This window comes from Leguminivora glycinivorella, chromosome 9 (genome assembly GCF_023078275.1).
Source record: "Leguminivora glycinivorella isolate SPB_JAAS2020 chromosome 9, LegGlyc_1.1, whole genome shotgun sequence".
Classification (NCBI taxonomy): Eukaryota; Metazoa; Arthropoda; class Insecta; order Lepidoptera; family Tortricidae; genus Leguminivora; species Leguminivora glycinivorella.
Window position 1 is genome coordinate 24208230 of NC_062979.1, and position 19278 is coordinate 24227507.

The 19278-nt window shown below is 38.0% G+C and overlaps 2 protein-coding genes across 2 annotated transcripts in view; one reads left to right on the forward strand and one right to left on the reverse strand.

The window, feature by feature from the left end:
- The window catches only part of LOC125229588 (organic cation transporter protein-like), a 48572-nt gene extending 42994 nt beyond the window's left edge, over positions 1 to 5578 (forward strand). Inside the window, exon 8 of the mRNA XM_048134463.1 lies at positions 4633 to 5578. Within this exon, the coding sequence (XP_047990420.1) occupies positions 4633 to 4692 (60 nt within the window). The 3' untranslated portion in view covers positions 4693 to 5578. The remainder of the gene's footprint in view (positions 1 to 4632) is intronic.
- Positions 5579 to 11139: 5561 nt separating this feature from the next.
- Positions 11140 to 17060, reverse strand: LOC125229361 (organic cation transporter protein-like). Its single transcript, XM_048134183.1, has 8 exons — positions 17041 to 17060; positions 16689 to 16785; positions 15702 to 15802; positions 15009 to 15175; positions 14274 to 14661; positions 13133 to 13371; positions 12245 to 12426; positions 11140 to 11310 (listed from the first exon to the last, which is right to left on the reverse strand). The coding sequence occupies exons 1-8, from the start codon at positions 17058 to 17060 to the stop codon at positions 11170 to 11172; spliced, it is 1335 nt and encodes a 444-aa protein (XP_047990140.1). The 3' UTR covers positions 11140 to 11169.
- Between the last annotated feature and the right edge of the window lie 2218 nt (positions 17061 to 19278).

A 19278-nucleotide genomic window follows, 5' to 3' on the forward strand; every position in this document is an offset into this window, starting at 1 on the left:
GATAGCGCATTTAATTGAGTTTAGAGTAAGCTACTTTCGGGACTCGTGTTACGATTCAGTAATTTTATAAAAATGATTATATCTAAAAAGGGGTCAAAATTCCCAGTAGTTGAACAAAGTGCCCTATCTCTGAACGATTTGACCCCGATAGATGAACCAGGATAAAGTCAGAATAAGGTGCCCAATATATGAACGATGTAACTCCAACAGATGAACAGACGGGGGCAAAAGTAGCATTTGTGGGAAACAGTTTAACTTTGCGCCTATTGTAAATGCATTAGTATTAATATAAAATGGTCTTACAATATTTAAAAACAACATGCGTTAGTTAAAAATATAGAAATATTCTGAAGATTAAAGCGTTCATTTTTGCAACCACTACCTAAAACTTGGACGAATTAATTTATTTGGTTCATGTTCTGGACACAACATAAATGAATTGAACGAACTAATTTGACGCAAAATTCATTTACTAGAATCCTAAAAGAACGCAACCTAAAAGATGAACCAGAAAATTTTCCTAGTTCACGTTTTGGGTACAGATTCTTTAGTTGATCATACCCATTAAATAAAACTATGGAAACGGATTAAATCGCGTATAATGAATTTAAAATACATCCCGACGTTTCGAACTCTTTACAGCGTTCGTAGTCAACGGGTGACTGAGGATAAATTAAAATGTGTGTGTGTGTGGTCATGGTTCGTTAATATTTCTTGTAAGTGGGTAGCTTTTGCACATTTTAATTTATCCTCAGTCACCCGTTGACCACGAACGCTGTAAAGAGTTCGAAACGTCGGGATGTATTTTAAATTCATTATACGCGATTTAATCCGTTTCCATAGTTTTATTTCATGAGTAACTATCGCGGTAACCGAAGACAATATTTTGAACATACCCGTTTTCATACAAATTAAAACTTAAATAAATCCTTATTATATAGAAAACGCTCCGTTCATCTTTTGGCTAAGAAATCAACGACCAACAAACAATCGACTTGATGTAACTGTACGGACTACAATTGCGTTAATAGGTGAATTTCTCAGCGTGATTTTTTTGTGGCGGAGCTAAAATTCATTGTGTGGGCTAATTGTTTTTTTTTTTATGAAAACCAATCCTAAAATACTACCTTCGGCAACATTGCAAATTGTTACAAGTGTTATGTATATTTATTTAAAAATAATTTTCCATCGAAATTCTAATTTTGGTGTAGCGTCCAGAGCCTGTTTTTAGCGGATTATTGCTATGGTAAATCCAGTAAATCCGCAGTTATAAAGATAACTTGCCATAACTTCATTCTTTATTACATTAAGTATATTTTAAGATGACATAAGTCAATATTATTATACAATTTGACACTTATAACTGAGCACCAAAAGTTGTCCGGGGGAAAGAACCAATTTTGGTGGTAAGTATTGAAATAATTTTTATGGTTAAACGAGACGCAGCAAGACGAACAAACGTGTCGTAACATGACCATTCAGGTTCGTTCCTGCATTTAAACATGACACAAGTGTCATACCTTGCTGGATTGGTCCGCCCCACACAAAAATATCTAATTTTGGTGGGTCGTAATACTTTTTCCACCAAAATTGCATAAATTTTGGTGGTGAACATATTGAGGGCAGTAACGTTTTTGTTTGTATTTGAAAAGTATTTATTACATGTTAAAAGTTTTTTATTTCAAGTAGAAAATAATATAAAAATGAATAAAAGGCTTTATTTTTCATTTTATTTTTTATTTTTGTGGGTAGACCAATTTTGGTGGCGACCATGTCATTGAAATCGTAATCTCTCTAAAACTACTTATTATAATTAAAGGTCATTGATACATAACATTGCTAATAATTAGTTATGTAACATCAGTACATAATTTCAACAAAAATTACAAAACTAAAAAAATCCACCAAAATTAGGCAAATTTCGAGTATGTTGAAATTCACCCTAATATTAAATAAAATTGATTAATTTGAAGTAGCTCCTGAAAATATTGCATTAAATTCTTACTGTAGCTTTAGAAGTGACTTCGGCGTCACGTGGTATGTTTTTGCCATCCTCATAATACCTGAAAATTGATATTGATACACGTGAATATTTACAATCTACGTGCCAAACCATAACCACTGGCAATATTTAGGAATGTTATTTTTAATCTTACGTGAATGTTACTGTACCAAAGAACCTCCCCGCCACCCGATTGGCGTGAGTTTGGGTTCTTTGGACAAAAGGGCGCTGGTTCTGTCCGGAAATCGGCACCTAAGGAAGATTTTCACCGTTTCGGGGTGCAAAACAAAAATGAAGAGAACTTAAAGGAAACATATATATATAAATAAGCCCTACACTCACCCGCGCTTCGTGTTGTAGGTCGCCGCGTAATATGGTACGGCTTTTCCGCTCGCCGTATATTAAACACAAATTTTCTTTAATTTTATCCGCAGTCCACCACCGCCGTGGACGTCAATTTTCTTTCTTCCACTGACATTATTTTTTTCTCTTGTCATAAAATTTTTAAACTTAGTTCCAAATATAAGTAGCGTCTTTTGCGCATGCCCCATTCCCCATACGAAATAAATATATATGATAAAGTGATGTGCGAGTGAGACATGACATGTAAACAATTTAGAAACGTTCCGAAACTGGTATTAAAACTAAACAGTCACATTTTCTAATTCGGTGTATTTCAGTGGAGCATTGTCGCGTTTCCTATAAAATAAAATAATTAGTTTGCATCTCAATAGTCACAATACCTTAATGCTTCAGAAAATCATAAAAAGATACATACCCTTCCGAATCACATGACATTTGGTCCAATGACGACTCCAATGGTTTGATTTTCAAACTCTGTTCTAATTTTCTGAAATATGTGTTCATTACCAAATATTGAAATAAATTTTGTTTAATAAAACCTTTTTAATACTGTTAATTATTAAATATACGTTGTATGATGTTAAATTTAATTATATAGAAAGGTATAGGTACTTGTTAGTTTTTTATTTTATTTATTTATTTATATCTCCATATTCCAGGACGTTAGAACTATTTCAATCAGATGAAATTTTGTCTAGATATCTTGACAAATACTTTAAAAAAACTCATTTGATTAGACGATGTGACAAATAGTAAGTCAAATGATAATATTTACCTTTTCTTTACCATATTCTTAGCACGTTCAATCATCATAGCCTTTCTTTTTCTGATTTTACCTTGTTTATTCGCCATTTTATGTAGTGTTTTTCTCACGGATGAGCTTTTTGTGGAGTTTGTTTTTAGAAGCAAAAACGACTAACGTCCTACGCTTGTGGCCGGTGACGGCGGAGTGAAGGGGCAGCGATCTCATACAAAAATGCTTGCGCGCTAGCTTATTCTATAAGGACGTATGCGGAAAAACGGTTTTTACCGCTTATAGTATAGAAAACAACAATTATTCGATAAATCACAGTGATATTATTGAAGTGTGTGTTGCGACTAATCTAAATGGTAAGTTTAAAGCTTTAAATCCGCCCCATTTGTCTGTACCAACCAAATCTTTGTAAAAAACCGGCCAAGAGCGTGTCGGGCCATGCTCAGTGTAGGGTTCCGTAGTTTTCCGTATTTTTCTCAGAAACTACTGAACCTATCAAGTTCAAAACAATTTTCCTAGAAAGTCTTTATAAAGTTCTACTTTTGTGATTTTTTTCATATTTTTTAAACTTATGGTTCAAAAGTTAGAGGGGGGGGGGGGACGCACTTTTTTTTCCTTTAGGAGCGATTATTCCCGAAAATACTAATATTATCAAAAAACGATATTAGTAAACCCTTATTCATTTTTAAATACCTATCCAACAATATATCACACGTTGGGGTTGGAATGAAAAAAAATATCAGCCCCCACTTTACATGTAGGGGGGATACCCTAATAAAACATTTTTTTCCATTTTTTATTTTTGCACTTTGTTGGCGTGATTGATATACATATTGGTACCAAATTTCAGCTTTCTAGTGCTAACGGTTACCGAGATTATCCGCGGACGGACGGACGGACGGACGGACGGACAGACAGACATGGCGAAACTATAAGGGTTCCTAGTTGACTACGGAACCCTAAAAAAGAGTCATCTTTGAGCCGAAAATCTCTGCTATGAAAGTTAAATAATCGTGTAACGACGATTACAATAATGTAGTAAATATCCTCAATAGTAAAATTGTCATTCAATATTCTAATCGGTTGTGTAATTACTGAGATACATTGGTATATCTGCCGCTAATATATACGCTACCACGTCTTAAATCTAATACTTAACTAAATAACTAGCTTACTAGCTAACCTGGCGAATAGATCGCTGCCAAGGCGATGTAAGTACTTAATAATTACAGGGCGAAAGGGATACAGAATTTTTTTTTTTATATTTTGAATTTGAATAAAAGGTTTAAAGAGCAAAACAGAATAAATTAGATTATTACTTTTGAGAGATTTGAGGCGGCGGTTAAAAAACTAGCATTGACAGAGGTTGCTAGCTTATCGCCCGCACCACAGTCATCTAAGTATCTTTCTAAATAGTATCTTATAATATGTGTAAATTATATTTCTATTTACTCTGATAAGTGTAAATATTTGGTTTTATGCTTTATAATATCCAATTATCTTTTGGTTTCAGGCGGAAGCTATGGCGGTCGCGCCGCGGACGACCAAACGCACAGATATCATTGTGGACTAACCTGACCATGATGGGTCACATAATTAAGGTTACAACGCCCAGTCTAATGAGGTTTCTTAAGAGAGCGGTCCAATACAAACGAACAGAATCATTACAAGTCCCTCATAGTGTAGAACTCGTAGTGTAGAATATAGTACAATTGTACTCAGGGTACAATTTTATTTAATCATCGCTCGATGCTCTATAAATGTCGAAACTTCTAAAGAAAATACATCATAAATGTGTAATAATATATAATTTCTTAAGTAATGTAGTTATATATTGAGGGAAAGCGCAGAAAGAGATACTACGCTAGTTATTACTAAACATATAAGGTTGCATAACTTTTTGAATCCCGCTGACTGTGGAGGCAGCTAAAAATTAAATTCATTTAAGTACAATGGGGATCAAAATGCTAAAGTTAGACTAAACAATAAAAGTACCCACTTCGGGAGTAAAATTTACAGCTAGGGTTGTACTATATTTATATTTTTCTGATATCTTTATGATGGAATCTGTCATCTCCATCTTTTGGATCGTCCCATTCGTTTTTTGCTTAGTTCTTAAAGTCGTCCCATTTGGCTTTTGTGGTATTTATTTAATTTAAACCCAAAATAGAAAGCCTATAAACATCTACCAAGCTATGAGAAGTATCCTAAAGTGATTACACTTGGTCAGTCAGTTATTAATAAGATTTTTTCACCACCCAACTGGTAAAGGCTCTCTTTGCTATTCGAAAACAGATAGCAAAATTGTATTTTATCCATTAGAGACTGTAAAATAATTTCAGACAAAATGTAACTTGATGTCTTAAGCTGACTGATAGATTTTACTTATAAACAGAGATCGGATTTTTGTGCGTCATCTCATACTAAAAGTCATTAAAATGACGTAAATCACTAAGAATGTCGCAAATCTGTCCGATCTCTGCTTATAAATGATGATTTTGAATCATAAATATTGAATTTAAATTGATGGATTTGATTTATTTTGATGTTATATAGTCAGTATTTTGATCGTGTTGGTGTGGTGAAAAATGTTGTTATTCACTCGGTGGCAAAGTTTGTTTAACTTACCTGACTTGATACCCTCACAACGCTCAAGATTCCACTTTTTAAATACTGGAATCTTTCGCCTGCTCGGGTATCAATATTGGCACGTGCGGTTAAACAACAACTTTGCTCCTTTGTAAAACAAATAACTATTATCATATTGTAGGTAATTTATTTTTATAATTTTACTAAATTAACATTGTTTTTGTGCCATTACGTTAATAGCTAAGATTAATTATAAGGTATACCTACCTATGTCCAAGAAAGCAAGAAATGTCTTATTTCGAATTATACAAGTATCTGTCCTATTCGAACAATTGTTATCTCGTATCTCTGCGATACGCTACTGATCTGTCAGTGTCAAAATTTTAAAACTGAAGCTTATTCCATTTGAATTAGGTACTTATGTCGTCACTACTTTTAAAAAATCTCGTATCTCACACTGCTCCTAAAAGTTAAAACGCAGTAAGTCTATATGCATTCCATACATACTACAATTTTCTTTTCATTTACAGACGAAGATACAAGTTTTTTTAAATGTAGTGACGATATACCTAAATGCGCTGGTCGTATTCATATACAAATGAATTGTCTGTTATTATTACTTATAATTATTGTCTACAATACCTTTTAAAGACTTTTACTATAATATTATGTTGACATCATTTGTTCAACAGGGTATGCTGCTATAGCATGTACCTACACCATTTTATTTATTTATGAATCGTTAGTCTTAATATTTAATGATGAAATCTAATTTTATAATTAAAATATATTTAAATAGCTAAATAAACGAGTGAAAAGTATAGTTTCGTTGCGGTTTGTCAACGTTCGCAACTATACCTAATTAGTTATATTGATGTAAATTGTGATTTTATCTTTAACTTTTTAGGAATTTTATTTATTAAATAAGTACTTTGATAGAATTCTGTTTACTTATTTATACCACTTTATATGTACTACTATTTATACACTTGTCAAAGTCGATGAAATTATATGTATATTTTATGATGTTTACTTAACGACCATTCTGACTGTGACTCTAAATTCTAAGGGCCACTTGCACCACTTGTGACTCTAAATTCTAACCGCTTAACTCAAGGTTTAGTGGGCTGTCAACTGTCAAATTTCATATAAAATGGAGGGTTAACCTCGGGTCCTAAGGCCCACTTGCACCAACGAAAATGGAGGGTTAACCCACCATTTTATATCGAATTTGACAGATGACAACCCACTAACCCTGAGTTAAGTGATTGATGCAAGTGCGCCTTAGGGAGTTCCCAAAACGTTTACTAAAGTTATCAAGCCGATAAGTGCGTCTATCCCTTTCCGACGTATTGGTGTGATAGAAAGGGACAAACGTACTTTATCAACTTTAGTGTACAGTCAAGTGTAAAAATATGGGTGTACACATCTTACTCAAAAATATGTCCTATAGCATCTTAGTCCGGTGTACTCAGAGCGTAGTACCATATTTATGAGACGATTTTTTCGATACATATTTTTGCACTTGACTGTACGACTGTACGTTAATGAATCGGCTTAGGACTTTTTGTGGCATACCGTGGTTCTAAAATCCGTGGAATCGACATATGAAAAATTTTCGAAGTCAAAGTCAAAGTCCAACAGTATGATGTCATATTAAATATAAATATTTATACATATTGTCACAACGTTACCTAGTTAATTTTAATCGAACGTAGTTAATTTTAACTAATAATGTTATTTATTAGTTTTTATCATAATCCTATAATTATATTACAGCTTCCTACTATCACAGCCATACTAAAGAAGAGGCGACTGAGGTGGCTCGGGCATGTGTATCGAATGGAGCAGACTCGTTTACCACGTCAAATCCTGCTGGGAGAGGTTGCAGATGCAAAGAGACCGGTCGGACGGCCAATGCTGCGCTTTAAAGATTGCGTGAAGCGTGACATGGTCACATTTGATATTCCATGCAACCAGTGGCAGCGGCTGGCCGAAGACCGACCCACGTGGCGCCGTGTTGTCCATGACGGTCAATCCAAGCACGACAACGCCTGGTTCTCCTCCTTGAATGATAAACGCATGAGGCGTCACGAGCAGGCCTCTAACCCCCGCCCATCTGGGGGAGCATACACCTGCCATGTGTGCGGACGAGGGATCCTCTCTCGAATTGGGCTATACAGCCACGAACGTAAGTGTCGCAAGGATGCTGCTTGAATCATCTGTTATAGATGCAAAGGCCTGTTATTATAATTATAATAATACCAAAAAAATACTAGTAGTAGTAGTAGTAAAACACTTTATTGTACCAGAAAATAATACAACACACAGGAAAAGAGCTTATTACAAGTACAAAGGCGAACTTATCCCTTTAAGGGATCTCTTCCAGTTAACCTTTGAGCAATTGAGGGAGAATTGGAGATGGTAGGCATACAGTACAAACGGCGCAGAAAACGGATCCTAGGTAATAATAAATTAATTATAACTTATACTAACATGCAATATATACGAATAAATACATAATATAACCATACAAATAGCAAATAATATAAATATATATACATATATACTTAATATATAAATTAAATATATATTTACATAATAAAAACGACAACTACAAAACCGCATACATCCAATACCTTAGTCTTCATCAGAGAGCCAGAGCTTTTTTAGATTAGCCTTCAGCGACGCGACCGACTGACACTGTCGAAGAGATAAAGGCAAGGAGTTCCACAATTTAACTGCGTAGATTGTAAACGATTTATTATAAGACCTATGCTTGTGGGGCGGGATACTCAAAGTGAGATTCACACTGGAACGGAGCCGGTGCCCGCTACCGTCAGCCAAGTATTTAAATCGTTCTGAAAGATAGGGAGGGGAAGAAGGAGAAAATAAAACATTATACAGGAGCGAAACCACATGCAAGTCTCTACGGCGACGGATGGGTAGCCACTCCAGCTGAGAGCGGAAATGAGAGATGTGGTCAAATTTTCTTAGATTAAAAATGTATCTGATGCAGACATTCTGCAAACGTTCGAGCTTGTCAAGTAGCTCCTCGGTGAGGTCCAAAAATGCGATATCCGCATAATCCAGGAGTGGAATCAGAAGCGACTGCGCAAGGACAACCTTTGTACGGAACGGAAGGAAGCTTTGGAGACGCCGAAGCGAGTGAAGAGAGGCAAAGAGTCGCCTGCTAATTTCAGTCACATGGGGTGCCCAAGAGAGAGTCTGATCAATGACAATGCCTAAGTTCCTGACGGTAGAAGAGAAAGGAATGAGTGTTCCATCGAAGAAGATTTCAGGCACTGTCACTTCAGACAACTTGGAGATGAAATGGGGACTCCCAATCAGAATCGCTTGCGACTTCTTCGCATTAACCATAAGACCAAAAGAAGCTGCCCAGGAACAAATAGAGTCAAGATCCCGGTTGATTCGGCTTATTAAAAAATCTAAATTGTCTATGCTTGCCGCTGAGTAGATTTGCAGGTCATCTGCATAGAGATGATAGGACGAAGCAAGAGACTTCGTGATCCCATCGATAAACAACGAGAAAAGTAAAGGGGATAGCACAGCGCCCTGCGGCACCCCCGCTGACAGATCGCACCAGGAGGAGACTGTGTCATCGACCATGACCCGTTGGCGTCTTCCAAGTAGGTAGTCACGAAACCAAGAGAGAGTTAAAGGAGATAGGTTATAATTACGAAGAATAGCCAGAAGAATATCAAAATCTACGGAGTTAAAGGCACTGCTGAAATCTAAGAGAACCAGAGCTGTAACCTCTTTGTTTTCTATGTTGAGGCGGAAGTCGTCAGTAACCTTAACTAACGCCGAAACAGTACTATGCCCTGGGCGGAAGCCAGATTGAAAGGGATTAAAGAGATTATGTCTGTTAAGAAACGAAGAGAGAAGTCTGTTGGCATAGTGTTCAATTACTTTAGAGAGAATTGGAAGAATAGAGATTGGGCGGTACTGGGAGAATGAAGTCGGACTAGAGACCTTTGGCAACGGGATCACATTAGCAAGTTTCCAAGATGAGGGAAAGGAGCCAGAAGCAAAAGAGAAATTGATGATTTCGGCCAGGACAGGTGCGATAAAATCCGCTACCAACATGATCATGGCCAAACTGAACCCATCTTCACCGACGGCTTTAGTTTTGATAGTTCGCAGAATAGCAAGAACCTCCTGTGGAGCAATAGGGCGGAACTGGAACAGAGACGCATCGGGTCGAGGAACACTGGCTAGAAGGGAGAGAGTTCGTTGCTTAACTGAGGAGTCAAGCTCGACCGGAGAAGAGCTGAAATGTCGATTAATGGCATCTAAGTCTAGGCCACCCACCTGATCTTGCTGACTTTTGCCCACCCCAAGAGATTTGAGAAATTTCCACAGCTTTGTGGGGGGACAGTCATCAATTGCCTGGTGTATATACCGACGTCTTGCATCTCTACATGCCTTATTACAACGGTTGCGTAAGGTCATGTAAGCACTCTGATTAGCAGATGAAGAATCATTTCGGAGTCTGACGCGAGCACGATTCCGCTTCGCCATGAGTGCCTTAATCTCATCTGTAAGCCATGGCGCGGGGTAGTGCTTGACTCGAGTAGGCTTTAGAGGAGCGTGCTTATCAAAGATCGCGAGCAATACGTCGTTGAAAGTCCCCAGCTTAACGTCAATATCATCAGCCAACTGTAAGGCTGACCAGTCAGACATGCGCAGGTCATCTTGGAGAGCCTGTCTGTCAACGTCTAGAAGGTTTCGGCGCATCACTATTTTATGACGCTTTTTGGGGGGACGAATTTTGAAAGAAGCGAAAATAAGGTCGTGATTAGAGAAGGCGGGTGCATTAAATTGTCCATGACGTGCCACTATTTCGGCGGAAGAAGTAAGAATCAAATCAAGTTGGGAGGGAGGACCATTATGTGGAAAGTGAGTGGGGCCGAGGGGTAAGATTTCAAAATTTAGGGAGGATGCCAGTGAGTTAAGCTTGCGAGACCGGTGATCATTTTTTATGAGACACGTATTGAAATCCCCCATAATAATACGATGATCAAAGTTGGGCGTTAAATCCACTAGAGCATACTATTAAGATAAAATATTAAGATAATACTATTAAGATAAAATCAACTACGTTCGATTAAAATGAACTCAGTGACGATGTGTATGTAGTATGTATAAATATTTATATTTAATGTGACATCATACCGTTGGACTTTGACTTTGACTTTTAAAATTTTTTACATGGCGACTCCACGGATTTTAGAACCACGGTATGGGTGTTAAGATCCACTACCACCATAAAAGCATTGCCTATCAAATTTGAATGAATAGGGTTACAAAAGAGGAGAGTTTATTTTCTTTTGTTTGAAAATCAAACGAAACAAAACAAAATCAACTCTTAACTGAGATTCAATTTTTATTACAAGTAATTTGTACTAGTACTAGGATATTGAAGAACCTCGAGAGGTTATTTATGAAACGCTTTAGCTTGCGCGACGGTGTCGGGTAGATCTCGCTTTAATGTCTCGGGCGTCGAGAGTGTCAGCAATGCTGCCATCAACGCAGAACCACCAAAGAGGAGCGTTGGAAATGGCTGCCACCAGGTACCCTGAAACATTACCAGTAGGTAGACTGGGAATCGACTACAGTCAAAGTGAAAATGGAGCTTACATTTAATGTACTGCCGTCTTTCGACACAATTAAGATTAGGACAAGGACCTCATATTTACAAAAATAAAAGCCCGACCACCTGCAGCCATCAACTATAATTTGATCGGAGGGGTGCTGACATGCAGTGAGTGTGGTCGTACATTTACTGCAAAAATAGGCTACGTCAGCCACCTGAGAGCTCACGACCGTCGCTCTCAATAATAAGCCAATACCCAGTCGCTGAGGCCGAAACCGGTCGGGACAGGATGATGATGATTTACAAAAAATTTGACCCAAAACTTTGAATAGGGTCAAAACAGAAGTAACTCAATTCACCATGTTAAATACGCACTAAGGATCTTTGCTCGCTGTTTGGCTGGTCTATGAGTATAAACACACAAGTCCATGGGCCCATTTCTCGAAGCTACAAGTTACAATTTACGAGTAACCAATGTCTAATATGACAAGTTGGAAAGAGACTTCCGCTTGTAACTTGTAACTTTCAGGTTTGAGAGATGGGCCCCAGCTTTCACCAATTATAGCCACCATTATGTATTTCTCATTTAAGCAGTTTTGTGTCTGTCTGTCCGCTTTTTTACTCGCCAGCAGTGTAGTGAACTTTAGCTACCATAGAACAAGCCCTAACTAGGTATCTTCGCATGATGTATGTCAATCCGTTTTCTGGTAGACTCCTCTAGTAGTGCTATTATTGGTGCCACCACCGAGCCAATTCTAGCTACCATGGGACAAGAGCCAAATAAGCATCCTCGCATGATGTATGTTTGTCCGTTTGCTTGGAAGACACTCCAGCAGTAGAGTAGCTACCATGGAACGTGCTCCAACTAAGCATCCTGGCTCTGTCGATCTGCCCGTTTGTTTGGTAATATACTCACCAGCAGTGGAGTCAAGGGTGCCAGCACAGACCCAACTCGAGCTACCATAGAACAGGCCCCAACTAAGCATCCTCTAGCGCTGGTCGGGACCAGCTCTGAAGTGTACACATAAATGCCGTTGAAGCAGATGGATATGCACATCTTGCCGATCAGGAATATCACTATCAATTCGGTTTTGGCAGCTGGAACAGTTGAATTATATTTTTTTCACAACAATTACTACTTATAAATACAAGACATTCTAAGTCTGCAATGCCACAGTTTCGTTTTCTTTCAACCCCTTATTTGCCAAGAGTGGCACTGAAGCTTTAGTAGTTTCATGTGCTCTGCCTACCCCTTTATGGGATACAGGCGTGACTGTATGTATGTATGTATGTACATTCTAAGAACAAGCCATATTTTTTGTGTGATTAGACATAATTTAGGTGTAGCTGGATAACACCATAATAATTTATAATAGTCCTTATGGTTTTGTTGTAGCTAAATAGGACACCATAATTTGATAGATTCTTAAAAATATAGTACAAGTCTATTACATAGACTAGTTTCAAGACCGGTATAAGCGCAATAATAACACCCATCTGCGAGGCCACCAGTAAATACAAACTAATATCTGAACTGTCTAAAAACAACCCTCGCAAACATTTTCTCAGCAACAGAGTGGTCAAAACCTGGAACAAATTACCAGAAGACGTGATTTCAGCACCGAATGTCAACCAGTTTAAGAACCGACTAGATAACTATTTAACAAATTTAAAGAACACATACAGGCAACTATCAGTTGTTATAACTGCCTGCCTGATTAATAAATTATATAATAATAAGTTGGTAATCCTGATTGCTCCCAAAGAAGAATCTTATAAATAACCTAAGTAATATTATCCTCACCTTTCGGCACAAAAGCTTCCGTGACACAAGCGACCCCACAAACCAGAAACCCTCCCAGCAGAGTATACTTCCTCCCGACCTTATTAAGGAAGAAGTAGGCGATGAACTCTCCGATGAGGGTGGAGACGGCTGAGAGAGCGAAGTTGGCTATCCTGTTGCCGGGGAGAGCCACGGAGTTGATGAGGAGACCGTAGTAGACGAACGCTGCGGTGAACCACCACCACGAGCATACGACCAATCTGGAAGATTATAGATAACGTAGGCGAACGTCACAAACGCTCACGAAATGAAACGCTCGTAGATATCTATTTCTATCGCTCTTGCGTATTGGCGCGACAGAGCCAGACTACCTTTCGCGGCGCTTCGTTTTCGTTTCGCGTCGCAGAAATGCCATTTGGCTACGGCACCTGATAAGGATACGCTGACCATGTTATAAGGAAACTGGATGGTTTTGTAAAGATTTGAAGGATTCAGTCCATTGGTAAGTCCCGTTCGAAAGAAATTAAGTGCTCGTCATGATATCCTAAGGTTTTTGGACGCGGGAATGATTTACACTTGCCAAATAATTAATAGTTATTTGTTTTACAAGGGGGCAAAGGAGTTGTCTAACCGCACGTGCCAATATTGATAACTGAGCGAGCGAAAGATCCCAATATTGAACCGCGAGCGCAGCGAGTGGTTCAAAAAGTGTAATCTTGAGCGTTGCGAGGGTTTCAAGGTACGAAGGTTAAACAAACTTTGCCACCGAGTGAAAGACAATATTTTTCACCACACCAACACGAACAAAATACAGACTATAAAACATGAAAATAAATGAAATCTATTAATTTATTCAATATTTATGATTCAAAATCATCATTTGTAGGTAAATTCTACCATCCAGCTCAAGATATCAAGTTAAAATTTGTATGAAATTACTTTGCACTCTTGTGGATAAAATGCAATTTTGCTATCTGTTTTCGAATAGCAAAGTAAGCCTTTACCAGTTGGTGTGGTGAAAAATAATTTTATTACTGAATTAGAGGTAATCCTATTACCCAAAGAATTCTAAAATCACGTCCAAGTTTTAGAACTTAGAAAATGGATGAAACACATTGTTAATCGATGAACCCGAAAAATATGAAGTAAAAAGCACTTTTACCTTTTAACCAACATTGCCGAAGAGAACAGAAGCTTCGGATGAAATTTCTCCTTCTCCACTTCTTTATCCGCATCGAACCCCACTTTCGAATTCCGAATAGCATCTATCATCTTCCGCGACAACGCCACACCGTTCCATTTCGAAATCTTCTGCACCAGCATGACAGCTTTGTCATTCTTCTCATTGACAATCAACCAGCGCAAGGATTCTTCTAGAAGGAAGATGTATGCGAGGAAGATGAAGGCAGGACAGTAGAGGAAGAGCTGGAAGTGTCTCCAGTAAGGGACTTGCCAGACGATCAGGGTCAAGAGGAGTTCGCCAGAGGAAATCATGATTCCGAGGACTAGGGCGCTGACTATGCGTTTGTTCTTGCCAACTAGTTCCAGCACTGAAATATCAATTATTACAGAATTATTATTGGAGCTTATCTCGGAGGATTTAAGTTAAAAACAATCTTAAAGAAAATAAATGAAAAGAAATTCGCCTTCTATATTCGCATGTGTATGAGGTAACAGAATAAGTAAAATTGTCTCCTAATCTCAGGTTTCTAATTATGCCATACGATAATTAGATTAATTAGACTAAAAAAAGATGTAGTAGAAAGTAAAACATGAAATGACTAAGGAAGAGAAAAATATGGTGCGACATCAAGTAGGTACTGGAAGTAAGAATTAGAATAAAATTAAAACTTAGTAATATATAAGTACTTACTTCAATACAAATAAAAAACCTTACTCAGCACAAAACAAGTGGTGTAAGTTCCAGTGACCAGCGCAGCCTCCAGAAGCTCTAGTAGCAAGTAAAGGGGATATCCGGTCCAGCCCGGACCCGTGGTTAGGGTCTTGAAAGCCCCTACTACCAGACCTAGCCCGCTGGCTATTATGGATTTCCTTCGACCCCATCTGAAACACATCAGTGTGATTTTAAAAAGTATACAAACAGAGAAGAACAACTAACAAGAGATAGATAAATACATTTTCAGTCGAAGTTAATTTTATACAAAAATAAACTCGGCCATGCCTTTATTCCCAAAAGAGGTAGGCAGAGCACATAAAACCGCTCAAGTTTCAGTGCCACTCATGCAAGCAGCAAGGAAAATAAAACGAAATTGTAATATCTCAGTAAGAGATTGCTATCCCACCCCACACACCACAATTGGACGTAGTTTAGGAAAAAGGAACCAAGCATAATCCAACGACAAAAAATTGATATTGAAGTACAAATTGACAGAAACTTTATTAAATAGACAATTTTTTGTCGGTTGGATCCTTTTTCGTAAACTACGTCCAATTGAACCCATATCCCACTCTTTTACGACACCCACAAGAGGAAAAGGGATGGTGAAGTTCTTAACCCTTCACCGCACGGGAAAGTTATATATCTAAGGCAATAACAATATACTTAATTGATTCATGGCTGACCACTGACCTGTCTGAAACAAAGCCCATCAAAGGCATGGATATCATCACTCCCACGTTGTGAACCGTGCCCACCAGCGTCCTCTTCCACTCTTGGCAGGCCAAGTCGAACTGCATAAAACGTAAGGAACAATTGTTTGTGTCACAAGAGAGCGAAATTACATATTTGCAACGAGGGCGTAGATTGAACCCTTAAAGAACCAAAAGATTCTGTAGCTGAGTTCTGACTTTGAAATAGAATCCTTACTGTTGTGAAAGATTCCAATCTTAACGACCAAAGTGGGAATTATTTTACAGAATTTAGTGCGAAAAGATTTGCCTTCGTATTGTTACGGAAACGTAGGTACGAACGTGTCATGCTATTTCAGTCAGTGTCAGTATAAGATGTACTGACATTGACTGAACTAGCATGACAAATACGAACGTTTCCAAAGGAAACCCTTTTCGCACTACATCTGTACTACCATTTAACACTGCCTTTCATATCACCTGTGAGAATATTTTAGGCAAATAAGACATTGAAACAGGATAAGAAGCATTAGAACATGAAACGACTTATAATTTTCATGGTGGCAACTTGAGGAGATATATTACTTAAATATGTACCCCAGACACCATGTAAGTACTTAGAGTTGGTTGAAGGGCTAGAAGAATGACAGAACAGGGTGGCTAGCCGAATGGCACAATCGCTCACGAAACGCTCACGAAACGAAGCGCTAGTAGATATCTATCTCTATCGCGCTTGCGTATTGGCGCGACAGAGCCAGCGGCGTATCGCTTTCGTTTGGCGTCGGAGAAATGCCATTCGGCTACGGGGCCTGGGTGCATAGCCGAATGCACGAACGCTCACGCATATCTCTATCGCTCTTGCGTATTGGCACGACAGAGCCAGACTACCTTTCTGCGGCGTTTCGATGGCGTTTTGCGTCGCAGAAAGGCCATTCGGCTACGGGGCTGGTAAACTTGAAGTTTTACTCGTAGTACCGTTTGTACTTACCTCAGACACTATAGAGTTCCTGGAGCCATACACCCACTTGTCACAAGGCACAGTCTGGTTGATGAAGTTTTGAACGGCACAGTTGCCAAGAATACTACTAGCCAGCACAGGGCAGGTGCAGCGATGTTAGATAGAAAGCTACCAGGGTACGTAACCGAATGGCACAAACGCTCACGAAACGAAACGCTTGTAGATATCTCTATCGCTTTTGCGTTTTGGCGTGACAGAGCCAGACTACCTTTCACGGCATTTGGTTTTCGTTTCGCGTCGCAGAAATGCCATTCGACTACAGCACCAGGGTAGGATAAGTGGTGAGAAGTTTCTAGTATCATCATGTATCTACCTCTGATACTATAGAGTTCCTGGAGCCATACACCCACTTGTCACAAGGCACAGTCTGGTTCATGAAGCTATGTACGGTACAGTTGCCAACAACGCTACTAGGCAGAACAGGGCGGGTGCAACGATGTTCGACAGACGGCCACCAGGATGGCAAGGCTGGTGTGGAGTTTGCCGACTCGCATGCTGGCACGACACATCTGTAGACAATTTAACTAAAGTTACAAGATATTCTATGTTGTTATAAATAAATCTCAGAACTGATCATTGAACTTGGCAACCATTTAGATCTCACTTTTTTTGTCGTCGAAGTCAACAAGCTAGGCATATATCATTGAATTTGGCTCTCATTTCACATTTATGTTTTTGATAGGATTTGTATTAAAAACCAAATTGTTGCTTGCGGTATTTTTGGACCGATATGACCTTCAAACCTTCAAGAAAAGAGCGTAACCTATCTTAAAGTGCGGCTACGTACCTTCAATATTTTTATTCATATTTTTTGGGATAGTGTCAGCTCACTGACTATAATGCATTACTAAACAACGAAGCAATTTTATCGATTTATTTCCCAAGCCTTAAGGTTATTACGGGTAAGTGTACTATAGCAGACTTAGTACCTACACACACGTGTCTGCATGCTTAGCACATGATAGCCGCGAGAGTATGTCGCCGCGAGATAGATCACACGTCTTCTTCTAATTGTATTAATGACATGAGGACGGGTAGTCTATCTCGCGGCGACATACTCTCGTAGCAATAAAAAATAAGTTCGAAAACTAAAACCCGACTACTATAAAATGTGCTCTAAAAAGTATGAAACAAGATAGAATTATTTTATGAAATTATCATGCATGAAATTCACAGATGTGTATTCTTTTCAATACATAAATTCAATGTTATAATAATTTTGTAAATTTTATAAATACTTGCGGAGATTCCGAAGATAACCGTGGTCGTATGCCACAATTATAAACTTTAAGGTAAGTATATAACGTGGCATACGACCACGGCTATATTCTGAATCTCTGCAAGTATTTATAAAATTTACAAAATTATTATAAATTGAATTTATGTATTGAAAAGAATACACATCTGTGAATTTCATGCATGATAATTTTCATAAAATAATTCTATCTTGTTTAATACTTTTTAGAGCACATTTTATAGTAGTCAGGTTTTAGTTTTTGAACTTATTTTTTATTACTAATTGTCACAGGTGTTTTTGCGAGTTCATACTCGTAATTTTGTTACTTGTTACTCACGATCAGTGGTAAACGTATAAATCCTCAAACACTAACAGGCCAAATGTGAAGGCCGGACACACTTCTTACCCGTATTGACCTTACTACTTCTAACTTACATAATAAAAATAACCCAACTCCTGAAAATTATTCATATCATTGTATATTCTAGTTTCAGTGGAACCGATTGCTATGGAGTTGTTACTGTTGTTAGCAGCAATCATAATAATCAAAGCAATCATGATGATGAGCCTGTTAAAGCATTATGGCATGGCAAACAAAATGAAGGCAAACAAATGACAACATAATGTCAAAAGATAAGGGGCTTCTGAAGGACCTATATTTTCACTGCAATAGGTTACCTGACCCTTTTTTAACCCCCGACGCAAAAACGACGGGGTGTTATAAGTTTGACGTGTCTGTGTGTCCGTCTGTCTATCTGTTTGTCTGTCTGTGTAACGTGTGTCTGTGGTATCGTAGCTCCCGAACGGATGAACCGATTTAGATTTAGTTTTTTTTTGTCTGAAAGCTGAGTTAGTCGGGAGTGTTCTTAGCCATGTTTCAGGAAAATCGGTCCACTATGTCGCGGTCGGGGGTTTTTTCAAAATGTTAATTTTATGGTTAGGTTATTAAAGTCTGTCTTATATGACAAAGTACTGTCCAATTAACCGAAATAAAATATTACCATAATTATTTTATTGTGACTGAAAACTAGCAAAAAATATTTTTAAAGTATACTTTTACGTAATCAGGCGAAAACAACACATTCATGTTAATCTATATAATTATCTGGGTATCCGGTCATTCTAATCGAAAACAACATTTTTTATGTCTGAAGTAAGAGTTCAATATGTCAGTTATTGTTTTGACATGCAGTAAGTTTCGAATTCGGTGACGTCACTACATCGCTGACAGCGTTTTCGGTGGCCAAAATGAATAAAAAATTACACACATTTTGTAATCGAAAATACGTAGTCATCATACACTTTTAATACCCAAAATCTACA